This window comes from Eupeodes corollae, chromosome 1, assembly GCF_945859685.1.
Source record: "Eupeodes corollae chromosome 1, idEupCoro1.1, whole genome shotgun sequence".
NCBI classification, from domain to species: domain Eukaryota; kingdom Metazoa; phylum Arthropoda; class Insecta; order Diptera; family Syrphidae; genus Eupeodes; species Eupeodes corollae.
The window spans coordinates 239,531,765-239,544,935 of NC_079147.1; the positions used below are offsets into that span (position 1 = coordinate 239,531,765).

The following is a 13,171-nucleotide window of genomic DNA, read 5'->3' on the forward strand; positions in this document are numbered from 1 at the left end:
AGAAAAGAAAAGTTTTCTTTTTCTCTTCCATTTCATTTTGGGGGTTCCTGCCTCCAATCCTTCTTTTGGAGTTTCCTGCCCTTAAGGTTTTCTTTGGGGGTTCCTGCCCCCTAAAACTCTAAGCTGAAGTTTGAGAGATAACAAGAAATTCACCTTAAGTCTTTGTCAGAGCGAAAGACTATACGTGCATCTTCTTTCATTGACGTTACAGGATTCAATTTTTGTGGAGGGTTTCCGCCCTTATACTTACCTTAAGACCTCACAGGCTACTTTTTATTGATTCATATTGTTCTATCGATGTCTTATATCCAGGTAAACAAAATAAAATTCAATAATTTTTAAATATCATATAATTTTTTTTATTCAATAAAAAAGTCTTAAATATAAATTCATATTGATAAAAAATGTCGTATCGCTATTTTATATTTTTTGTTTTGTTATATAAGCATGCAGGCTTATTTTGTAATTTTTATTAATTTTTTAGATTTTAAGAAGTTTATTTAGCTGCTTGCTGAATGTGATGAAATGCATTATTATAACTTATTGTCTTTAAATATATTTTTTTTTGTGTTTTGCTGTGTAGGCTTAAATTTAATTTAATTTTAATTTTAAAAATACATATACATACATTCTTAGTACTAAATAATTATTTTATTACTATTTAATTAAATACATTAATATATTTATATAAAAAGTTTTGAAATCGGAAAAAATATGATATATCTTTATGTACAAAGAAAGAAGCAACATGTTCGTCGTATCTCGTATCGAATCGTCGAATTTGTGAGTAATTAATTAATTTTTGTTTCTTTTTATGTTTTTTTAATAATAAATAAATATTGTATCAATGATATCATATAACAGGTACATATCACAGCCTTTTGCACAGAACTCGTGTCAAATATTTATATTTTATTCCCAGAATCTGTGCATCCAAGGGCAACTTTTGTTTTGTTTTGTTTTTGCTTTGTGTGTTTCTCAGTCTCTTCTTCAAATTTAAATGCTGTAACGCATGACACCCTTTTTTTAACGATGATTTGTGGTTCTCGTCTTGTTTAATAAACCTGCAAAAGTGACAGAAAGGACAAAAGAGAAAGACAGAGAGAAAGGGAAAAAAAGAAGACATTAGTAATTAAGATTGATTTTGTTGAGGTTTTTTTGGTTAGAATGCATCAAAAGCAACGCACCGCCCTTACCACTGGTGGATAAGATAAGTATTTATCGCTCATGTTGAAGTATGATCCATCGGGCGGTGGCGCCGGTGACGGCGATGAAATGTAACTCCCTTTGATAACCAACGACGAAGCTGGAGATGGCGAAGGAATGTATAATCCATTGGACACCAACATGTGGTCATCCTTTGATCGATTGTCGTTCATAATCTTGGCATGACGCTTTGGATTTGGCAATGTTTTGGTATAATCTGCAAATGAATGGGCTTAATGTTGAAGCAAATTGTTTGGTCTTGGTGGTTGGTGTTGGGCTTTGTGAAGGTTTTTGGGTAGTTGGGTTGGATATGATTGAAAGGAGCTTTTTGATTTACCTGCATTAATGGTGTAGGGAGGCGAGCTTAGGGAGCTCTCTTGGTATTTTGGTGGAAATGAAGCTGATTGGATGATATCAACATTTTCGACCAAATATGTTGAGGCAGCCTTTTTGTGATTTTCACCCTGAAATTTCAAATGAAAAACAAATGTTGTGGTTAGTTTAGTGAATGTTTTCTTTAAATCAATGTTTTGTTTTGCAACCACATTTTGGTAAGATAATCTGGGATTAACTTAAGCATCTTATTATTTTAATCTCTGATTAAGCTTACTCCTAGTTTATAAGTGACAAGAAAAAAAAATAAACAAGATGATTCAGGTCTTCACTAAGAAGTTATTTGATTTTAGGAGTTAAACTCGGGTTAACTTGGTATTAACCTAACCCACGTTAATTGGGTTAACTATTGGTTAAGTAAATTCATTTTTAATGATGTTTTAAATAGTAAGTGATCAAATGAAATGTTTATTTTAGTCAAACTTAAAGCTGACTTAGCCCATGCTCACTTAACAGAGTTAACCCTAGATCAACTGTTTAAACAGAATAGACTGTAAATTATAAATGTGATTAACATGGCCATTGAGCTTTTTATCATGCAACTAACTCAAGACACATATTTCGTATAAGAATAATTGTAACACAAAAACACTTAATCTCTGGTTAAGCTTACTCTGATTAAACTACTAGCTCACTCATTGTGTGAGAGAAAAAATTGAGCCTAAAAGTTCTTTAGTTTTTCACAAGCAGTCGTTCGACTTTTATATTCAAACTTAGCTTAACTCAATCTACGTTCTATAAGTAGACTCTTGATTAATAATACTTCACTTAACCCTATTTAACTAAGCTGTTATCTAGTTTACTAAGGGTTAAGATTATGCTTGATATTTTGAATGAGACAACTCTTAACGCACTCAACCAGAGAAACTGAATTCCGTTCAAACTAACTTGATAAATAAACCAGGTTTTCATTTATCTCTGGTTAAGCAAACTTCGGTTAAACTTATTGAACTTTTAATCACTTGCACGTGTTAAAACTTGAGATATTTGATATCACAATAAGTATAAAATAACTTAATCTCTGGTTAATAAAGCTCTGCGTTAACTAATAGTAAGTTACTATGCATAAAAGATAATCGATGGTTAATTAAAAAACCACTTACATAAATTTAAAAATGTCCAATTTAAATTTCAAATAAAAGCCCACGCATAACTTCAAACCTACCTTATAGTCTGATTGATTATCATCCTTCGAGTAAGCATCATCCGCTTGATGTTCACTCTCCGCCGAATCCTTATTCTGTCGCCTTATTACAAACCAAGCCACTAACGCCGCATTCAAGATAAGTAAAATCATAGCCGCCGACGTAATTCCAATTATAACCAAATTGGGCATCTCATTCTTCTCTGAGCTTTCTGTAGCTGTAATAGCTTCCGATTTATTCGTGGATATAGTTATTTTCATATCTGGCAAGAACTTTGATCCACCGGCTTCATTGGCTGCCATTACCGAAAAGACATAAACCGTATTCGATTGCAAGCCTGAGATAGTGGCATTCAGAAAATTTGGTCGTGCCTCAACGTATTTGTATTTATCCTCTTCCAATTGCCTGTGACAAAACATCATCAATCAAAGAGAAAGGACAACTTTCATTATTCCTTATTCAATACCTAAACCATGCCAAATAGCACAGTTCATATATACAAAGTTCAAAGCTAACTCACCTGTATCGAATGCGATAGTAAACAGGTAGACCTCCGTCGAAACCAGCAATCCATGATAGGAGAACACTATTATCGGTCACGTTATTAATCATCAGCTTCTGAGGACTTTCCGGTCGCGATGGCTTGTTCAACTGTATCGCAGCACTTGACTCACCGTGCATGTTCTTTGCCACACATTCGTAGACTCCGTAATCGTCATTCAGCACCGACTCAATAAACAACCTTGATCCAGATGATAGTTTGTCAATTTGGTATTCTTCACTCCTGAACTTGTTCCGGCGATACATCTTAATTTCTTTGCCGTTTTTCCGCCAAACGAACATGGGTGTTGGAGCACCTTGGGCCGTACACTGCAATATACCACGTTCGCCTAAACCTGCCGCAAACCGCGTTGCTGACGGAAATTTATCGACTTTTGGAGCAGCTATACACCATGAATAGGTATGAGAAAGAGGAAGACAGAAAAGAGGACGAAAAGGTTCATTACACACTCTGAATTCATGAATTCCATGCTCTGTATAGTGTAGAGCTAGGCTATATCATATAGAGAGTTATAGAGAGACAGGGGCTGGGTGCAGGAGGCAAACCATACCAAACCAGACCACAGAGCCATTGATACTCACATTCAACAATTAGAAGGACATCCCGCTGAGCCATAGCACCCCTCTGATTGTCAACCATGCACGTAAAGTTCCCAACGTCAGAGTGTTGGACATTTTTGATGTGCAAATACGAGGTTCCGTTGACGAAAGCTGCCGTAGTTCGAGTAGCCATATCGTAGCCAGATCTCTCCCATCTGACATGGTCTTCGGTTAATGGTTTGCCATTAATCGAACACGAAAGTACTGCATCCTGTCCGGGAGCAAAAATGTTTCCATCCGATATTGATTCGATGTCTGGTGCATCTAAAGTGATAAAGCACAAAAAAGAGGTAAAAACCGTTAGTTGGTGGGGTTTTACGGTACAGGCATTATGTACAATTTGATTTCTTTTTTTTTATGGTCTTTCGAACAACAAAACAGTATCTACTCTACGTATACATGGGCATCCTTACATTCGACAATCACAAGGACACTCATTGTCGTCGTACCCTGTGAGTTCATAGCTTCACAGGTGTATCTGCCGGCGTCCGTTCTCTCCAATTTGATTATGTTTAGAACAGGTCCTTCCGCAAGAATTCTCTCATTGCTTGCAACTCTGTTGTTCGATGAAATCGGAAAGCCATCCTTAGTCCAGGTGAATGACATTGTCATTGGATTAGCAGTTGCCACTAATGGGATTTGTAGTGGCTCGCCTTCCACCCCCGTAAATGTCACTGGCTGAGATGTGGCAAATTTAGGTGGATCTAAATATAATATAAATGTGCCATGAGAAGAGAAGAGAAGAGAAGAGAAGAGAAGAAATATAGAGTCATGTTAGAGTTAGAGTTAGTCTTTCGAATTAGAAAAGGTAAAACGTATAAATTTTAAAACCTATTGACACTAACATAAAATGTCCAGGGAAATTGTTTCGTGGGCGCTTCGCTGCAATGCTTCATTTATACTTTGGCAGGTGTATATCGAGTCGTGCATCTCCTGTGTTATATTAATGAATAATTCCAGCGTAGATACTGAACCACCCCATAAGCCAGAACGATTCGAAGGATTTGCTCCTATAGATGAAGAATATACGTTAGTACGTGTGAGTGAAATTTTTCAACTGTGGCATATTTTTAAGTCTAATGAAATTATTTTACCATTAACGGGTATTCCGTCCTTCCACCATGACACCATGGCTGGCGGATTGCTGGAACTCGAGTCACAAATCAATTTGGCTGTTGTCCCCGGATGGAGATCCTTTGGTTCGATTCGGATTTTGACGGTTTCAGGTGGAACTGCGTATGAAATGATAAGATTTAATTTAAAAACAAAAATTCCAACAAATAAAACAAACAAAAAACTCACAGTAAACTTGCAGGGTTTTAACTTCGAATAATGGTATATCACTGGCTTTGCTTTCTACGTGACATTTGTAACGAGCTTGGTTATCTGATGCGTTAGCCAATATTGTCAATTCCGAGATAACTGTATTTCCATTTAATTTAGATACAGAGTTTAGCTGTAGAATGATGGGGAGTTGTTTGAATGAAGTTTGTTTTTTTTTTAATTTTTGCTTGACTTTTAAATAATATAAAGTTTTTGAATTTTTACCTTTTTATCATTCTTATACCAAATCAAAGTTGGTGGTGGATTTCCACCTGCCGATGTGCAGGTCAGCTTTTGAATTGATCCGGCCACGATTATTTGGCCATCAGTGTAACCTGTCACAGATGGTGCTGATGGTGCATCTAAATTGAAGAATGAATAAAACTTTAAATAAATTTCTGGGGAAGTGCTTATATACGGTGTACATTGAATTAATTATATTAAAATGGCGCCCAAGTAAGGATATATTTACAAAACAGAGAATATTTAGTTTTGTTTTTTATTTGATTTTATTATGAAATCAATTTTAAATCTCGTCTTTCTTTACAGATATTTCTGTTCTATTATCCAAATCAAAAAATGGCGCCCGGGAAAATATCAAATGTTTAAAATGTTGTTCTCTAGAGTCGGTGTATCTTTCTTTATCAAATATCGACTTGATATGGATCTCATATAAAGACTTATAACAAAATTGTTTTGTTTTCTTTAGTTAAAAAACTAAATGGCGCCCGGGCGTTGACACATCATAATTCAAAATCAAATTATTGAATACAAAAATATTGAAATTTTCATGAGAAAATGATCTGATTTAAAATCAATTCCATTATTTGTGACATTTGACTTAATAAACTTTTAATCTGATTTTGCAAGAAAATGGCGCCCGGGTAGAAACTTCGAATCAAATTCTATTATATTAACACGCATAAACTTAAATGTCATTTTATGTAAATTCACCAACAATAGTACAAACAAGTACACTTCATTTCTCGTAGTCTATATATTTCCCGGAAGAAAATCTCTATCATATATAATCTGACCCATTAGGTCTGGCAGCTTAATGGAAATAAACCTCAATTTCTGCATATTTTTTCTTGTTTTTTTTTTTTTTTGTCAAATGAACTTCCATTTATTTCTGCCATATGTAACGTTCAGATATTTTTACTTTTATTATTTAAAGCAAACACAAAAATCGAGATCGATTCCAGTGGGACTTTTAAATTCTACAAGAGCCTTTCAAAATTTTCCATATAGATTATTCGACTGACTTCCCCATCCGATTTATCAGTTTAATTTGTGCTTCCAATTATTCAAAGTGAAGCAGCGGAAATTCAGATTTCCCAAGTGAGTAATTCACTGAAATGGCCTAGAATTTCAAAATAAAAATTAAAAAAAAAAAAAACTAATTAAAAAACAACAACGAAAAAAAAAACTCCGAAATACAATACAAAAACATAAATCTTTTTAATGCCAATATCTCCAATTTTCCTACTGTTACCCCTTCTGTATCGTATCCTCGTTCGAGAACAAATATTCCACGTATATGGGTAAGTGTGGATGCGTGTTGTAAGCCTTATATCAAACTGTTAATAGCTTTTATTCTATCTAAATAAATATATTCTTCAGTCAAACGATGGTGAAACTTTTATTTTTTATATGTTGCGTTATGCATGGAAGTGCTTGGTTTTGTTTTTCTTTTATGAAATCATTGAAAGCTGCAACAAAACAAAAAAAAAAAAACAAAACAAACGTACCTGCATTTATTATGGAAGCTTAAAAGGTTTTTTATTCCTTCAAAAAAAAAAAAAATCACAAAAACCCGATAACGATTGGGGAAAAGAACTCTATCTGCATCTATGTGTGAGTGCATTATATAAAAATACATCAGAGACGTATCACCCTTCACTCAGCAATATCCGATTCGCCTTTTTTCACAAATTTTTATTGTAATTTTATAGTAGAACGCTTTCCCAGGTCATGTTATCTGGCACTGATTTCGATTTTGTATGTGTTTGATCAGATAGCTTTACTTCGCGTTTATAGCCCTAAAGGCTTTATTTTTGTAATGCAACACACAAAAAAATCCACGATACCCTACACCCTCTTGATTTTAAATATTTGAACTACGCCCTCTTCCCAACCCCCTCATAACCCCTCGTTGTTGACTATGTGACAGAAACAGGACCAAACCAAAAGTAAAAAAAAAAAAAAATTAAATGTCAACGAAAACTGAACGATTGATTAATCACAATCCGTCGTTTTTATTGATGAGCACGCTTACTGGAAGTTTAATTATTGCATTAATTGCATAGTCCATATCTCTTTTCATATTGTTTCAGTGCAAACTATATTCCAAAAAACAAAAAAAAAAAAAAAAAAAACAAACACGACTCCTCTACCAACAATGTTTTCCCTACATTAGAGCGTGCACTGCATCACAGATTTTCATCGGAATTCCATGCAAACACTGAATCAGAATTTAACGGAATAAAAAAAAAATAAATCAACTGAACTAAAAAAACAAAAAAAAACAAACGAAACGAAACCCTGTCAGATTCAGCGACAACATTTTCACTTCAATTAGCGTGACGGCTATATTGCTGTTAAATTTCCGCATCCAGGACGGGCGGACATTGCTGTTCGATTCGCTTTTCGCTTTTAATCTCGATGTGTGGGCCTATAATGTCCGTCCGTAAGGTATGCAGGGTTCGTTTTATAAGATTTATAGACTCACAATAGCCTAAGATATAATGTTGCCAAAAGGAAACTCAAATTTTGTCGTACTCAATGGGGACCTTCCAAAAACTTCGGGAGCTTTAAGAGTCTCTAATTAATACAACTTATACGAAATTGAGTATCGGCATCAGTAATTTTCTAGTAAATCAAACAAAATAATAAAATTAAAATAAAATGGCGCCCGGGTGGGGATCATGTATAACATTTATTTGACTCAAATTGAGGAAAATATGAAACACATTCAATGATTAATACGACTTGTACGACATTTAATATTGATTCAGTTATTTGCCAGTAACACAAAAAAAATAATATTATCAAAATTAAATGGCGCCCGGGTGGGAAACATTTCATTTAAAACAAATATGGAGGAAACTGTGGAAAACACTTGATAATTTATATGTGTTTTCCTACACTCACAGACTATAACCAAAGGTATGTTAGCATTTTAATGGGACAAGAGAGTAAAAAGCACTCAAATGATAATACTTACGCAAAATATTTATTGTATGTGTTGCCACCACTGCTTCTGTCAAGGCTGCATTAAATCCATGACACACGGCAACCAGGAATCTCTTATTTGAGCCAATGGTCACTGATAAGTTTGATACTGTTATCCAACCACCTGAAATGGATGAATGATTGATTGCAATTTTGTTCTCTGATGATCGTTCTTCTTGTTATTTAAACCCCCCCTCCCCCTGCCAATCTTCCCTATATTTTTTCCCAACCCAGTCCCCAAGCACACTTACCTTCGGGATTCTGTTGGCTTTTCGAATTGGTGGCATTCATTTGTTGTCCGTCCACACTCCAACTGATTTCTGCAATTGGATTCGATGGAGCAGAAGAGCACGATAGCTGGACCGTCTCTTCGGCTAAAGCCTCTGTTGGACCCGAAATAGTAACTTCAGATGGAGAAACTACATAAATAGTGAAACAAACAAAAATATAATCATTAGCATCTTTCAGATTTGACAGGTGTATGTTGGGGTATTTGGCTTAATTAACTTACATGTCACGGACAGTTCAAGATCGGCCTTTAGGGGCTCTTCGGAAAGAATATTTTTCGCTTCACAAGTTAATTTCGCTCCATTGTCACTTGGTTCGGCTACAAATTTATAAACATTTTCCGATAGACGTCCCATGTTCCTTTACAAAAAAAAAAAACAAATTGTTTATAATTAATTTCATTGTATCCCATTTTATCAAAAGCGAAATTCATACTTTTGTGGTGAAACTATTGGCTGGCCATTTTTAAACCATACCAATTGAGCTGGTGGATTACCACCTCGACTGCGACAAGCAATTTCAACGTTTTGTCCTCGTCTCAAGTTTTCCCCAGTAGAATAGCCTTCAAAAAATGGCGGGCCTGGGGGATCTGAAATATTTATTATATATTTCTCAATTAAAACAATCAACCGGAGTAAAAAAAAAAACAAAAAATAAATCAACAAGAAATCAATTATTCTGATTCAATAAAAAAAAATGCATAAAAACATACACAGAACAGATAGATGAATATTGGCACGCATTGGGACATCTGGAGGCAGAGCACGATGTTTTGCTTGACATGAAAAATCCTTGTAGTCATCGTCGGCACTTGGACGAATGGTAATTGTCGAAGTGGTAGTGAAAGTTTTCAATTGTGTTTCTTTAACTTGCACTTCCGGTTCATAAGCTACAAATTAATTTTATTTATTATTATTATTATTTTAACAGAGAAGAAGAATTCCAGTAAACAGGGTGATTCATATCTTATTAAGATGTTGAAGAACTTTGTATTTGTTATGATTAAGCTACTAATCAACTAGGCCTAGAATTTTGAAACAAAACTTTATTCTCGGGCTCTCTTCAACTTATTTTATTTGACAGCTTCTTGGAGCTCTATCGCGTTAAAAAATAAAAAAAAAATAGAAATGGCGCCCGGGTTAGAACTACATTTAAAGATTTAAGGACGTTTATCACCATGTACGCTCATAAGAATAAATGAAGTCTTAATAATATTATTATATTATATACTTTAATCAGTGTACCTTATGCCTGTCATATGATGTGACATTTAAGGAAAATGATATAATCGAAGTAAATAATAATATACAAAAGTGGCTCCCGAGTGGGGACTATAGAAACCACTTTAAGAACAAGTTTAATATTGTACACTTACCGGAATCAGAATATCTGAATAAGCACTCAAGTACATGATTCCAGACCGTTTATTTAATTAGTTGCCATAGGATCCTAATTAGGAAATAATATGTTGAAAAATGGCGCCCGGGTTGGGATACAACATATCATTTTTTCAAAGTGCACACTAGCCAGAATAATATAAATTCAGTTTCCACATCTTTGCACTCATAGCTCATTTCATGGTCTAAGAAAATGGTTTTAAATGACTAACATTAAAGGCTTTTAACTAAAAAAATGGCGCCCGGGTTGGGATTTTGTAAAGCATTATATACAAAGTCATGACTTACCGGACAAAGTGAATGTCAAAATATTCTTGGCAACATTGAAACCTAAGTTTCAACGTCTAGGATAAGTCGCACTTAAGTGTCAATTGTTTAAAAAGGTCTTAATATTTTGATTTTATAACTTAACTTAATAATCACCCTGTTTCAGTAGACATAAAATTAAATATTCTTCAATTTTAATTGCAATTAAATACATACCATTGGTATATTCCATATTTCCTCGATACCAAACAATTTCTGCGGCAGGTTTGGCATTTTCAACTATGCACTTCAATGTTAAATTTTGCTTTTCAATAACCTCAACTCGAGAATTCGAACCATAACCATCTATTTGAATTGATGTGGGCGCAGCTGAAAAATACATACACCAAAAAATCAAAAAAAGAAAAAAATCATAAAAAGAAAGAAAGAAAATTAGAATAGAAAATCTTATGATAGAAACGTGAGTTGCATTAAAAAGTGCCAAATTTTAATAACACCGCTTCAATCCAAATCCAATCCGACGGTAGAAGAAGAATTTTTACGCCAAATCCTTTTCTTTAGTCTCTTTGCATATCGCCATCGCCATCATCATCATCAGACAGAAGAATATTGAAAATATTAAGGCTGGTAGGAAGGTAGGTATAGGAAGAGTCTTCTTCATCTGTATATAGATTTAATATAATAACTGCTAAGGACTCTAGCGTGTGTATGTATATAAGGTAAGGATGAGTTGAATAATCAGAGTCAAATCAAAAGAGACGTTCTTTTGGTTCGCTAGCTCAAAAGATAGAAAAAACAAAATAAACGACTAAGAAGACTAGAAGATGCCGTTGTCTACAATGATGATGGAAAATCGAATGCAAAATTTTCAAAATCTATGCTAATTCACCCGCAAAACAAACATAATTAAGGCCTCCGAACACCCCCATATCGCCCATCTGATCCGCACATGATAAAGATGAAGATGATGATGATGATGGCTGGAACTGCTGCTTCTGTGTTGCTGTCTTGGCTATGGAATCTGAGTATAATATGATGCTTCAAAGCCCAAGCTAAAAACAGGACAGGCAGAGAGCGAGAACGTCTTGTTTACCCTTACGCTTTTAATAGACGAAAATGGTAATGTATACCGTATATGGGGAGGGGATAGCGCAGGCAGAACAGAAAGGATGATAGAAACAGGGTTATGGATATTCTGTGGAGAGAACAATGCTTTGCTTTGCTTTGGTTTGGTTTGGCAAACCATTATCATCTTCGTTGTCGTCATAGTCGTCATATTAATCGTCATCTTCTTCAGTTCAGCAATGTCGTCGAGTTTGTCTTTCTATACTAACCTACCCTCCCTATCCCTTCTTTATGCCATACCCCACGAAAGGTATACATATCGTATATCCTTAGAAAACAACCCTTCCATCTTTCAAATTCATACAAGACGATGAGAAGGACTCTATACCTAAAGTATATTCAAAAGTAAGATACGACCAAGATGTCGTGGAAGGTATATTCCTAAAGTATACCTATACATGCACACAGATAGATAGCAAGAGGAAGGAATTGAAGAACTCCCAAAGCTTGGAGCCTTGGAGAATATAATTTTCTTTATGTTAAATAGTTTTAATTGCATAACTTTAAATCCTTTTGCTAGAGGCTTAATCACGAGAGCGATTGTATGATGAAACTCTTAGCATAACAATGATTATACCTAGCTTAGGAAGACTCCTTGGAAGGAAATTCGTACCATCTCAAATGCAATACAACCTTATTAATAGCAGAATTTATGTGTGTCTTTCTCTCTGTCTCTTTCTCGCTTCAAATCTGTCTTCAAACTTAGTAGAGTTAGAGTATAGGTATGTCTACTACCTACCACCGACACAGGATAAGGAAGTCGATGAAAAAGGATTTAGCAAAAGAGCTTATCCTTCTGATAAGACATTGATAATGATTTTTTTTTTTAAAAGATTGTTTGTTTGTTGTGTGTCTTTCATCCTTTTTCCTTTCTTTTTGATTGTTTTTTGGTGACAAGAAAAGGAAAGACGAAAGGGATTTCAGCGGCTTCTTGGGCAGATTGTTTGCGAGGGGGTTACTAATTAAAAAACCCCCAAAGCAAAGGCAACAACCGACAAAAAAAATCACAGAAAAAAATGGAGATTGACTTACCGATTATATTAAGCTTTGCATTGGCCCGGATAGCTGGATTACCTTTGGCCGGACCAACTTGACATTGATATTCAGCATCGTCTTCCAAAGTCGTATTCGATATTTGTAAATTGTAGACTCCTTGATTAAAGTCACCAATAACCGAATATCGAGGATAACCGGGGATGATGGTGGAAAATCCCAATGCAAATCCATCCTTTGTCCATTGAACTTTTCCGACTCGGTTGGAAATTTCACAACGAAGCAGGGTGTCGGTACCTTCGAGGATGTGTACATCGTGGGGGGTTGTACGGAAGGATTGTACAGCGTAATTTATTTGTTGTTGTCCTGTGACGATATTAATTGGAAATTGCGCTGCAAATAAAGAAAAATAAAAAGAAAATAAGTATGAATGTTGAAAAGAAAGCAAAAAGGAAGAATGAATAAGGATAATTATCATGTTTCTGAAGGTAAAGGTTCGGTAAAGGCGTGTTTTTTTTACTTTTTTGATTTCGTTTGTTTCTCTGACAAATAATACATCCCTTTTCAAATAATTTCGTTCTATTTTATTTTTGTAACTACGTACGTTCGTACGGACCAGCATGCAAAGGTATATGGATG

The 13,171-nt window shown here is 34.8% G+C and overlaps 1 protein-coding gene across 2 annotated transcripts in view; it reads right to left on the reverse strand.

Annotated features, from left to right (window-relative positions):
- Positions 1 to 335: 335 nt before the first annotated feature.
- Positions 336 to 13,171, reverse strand: part of LOC129940248 (nephrin) — a 46,533-nt gene continuing 33,697 nt past the window's right edge. The window contains exons 2-19 of one of the 2 annotated variants that reach the window (XM_056048512.1): positions 12,572 to 12,925; positions 10,631 to 10,783; positions 9,463 to 9,639; positions 9,186 to 9,339; positions 8,974 to 9,110; positions 8,714 to 8,881; positions 8,455 to 8,586; positions 5,454 to 5,590; positions 5,208 to 5,361; positions 5,000 to 5,137; positions 4,751 to 4,915; positions 4,319 to 4,609; positions 3,888 to 4,169; positions 3,265 to 3,688; positions 2,765 to 3,149; positions 1,544 to 1,670; positions 1,188 to 1,423; positions 336 to 1,064 (exon numbers count right to left, since the gene is read on the reverse strand). In XM_056048512.1, coding sequence (XP_055904487.1) covers positions 1,056 to 1,064; positions 1,188 to 1,423; positions 1,544 to 1,670; positions 2,765 to 3,149; positions 3,265 to 3,688; positions 3,888 to 4,169; positions 4,319 to 4,609; positions 4,751 to 4,915; positions 5,000 to 5,137; positions 5,208 to 5,361; positions 5,454 to 5,590; positions 8,455 to 8,586; positions 8,714 to 8,881; positions 8,974 to 9,110; positions 9,186 to 9,339; positions 9,463 to 9,639; positions 10,631 to 10,783; positions 12,572 to 12,925 — 3,623 coding nt within the window. In that variant the 3' untranslated portion in view covers positions 336 to 1,055. The remainder of the gene's footprint in view (positions 1,065 to 1,187; positions 1,424 to 1,543; positions 1,671 to 2,764; positions 3,150 to 3,264; positions 3,689 to 3,887; positions 4,170 to 4,318; positions 4,610 to 4,750; positions 4,916 to 4,999; positions 5,138 to 5,207; positions 5,362 to 5,453; positions 5,591 to 8,454; positions 8,587 to 8,713; positions 8,882 to 8,973; positions 9,111 to 9,185; positions 9,340 to 9,462; positions 9,640 to 10,630; positions 10,784 to 12,571; positions 12,926 to 13,171) is intronic. The other variant, XM_056048513.1, reaches the window with a different exon arrangement.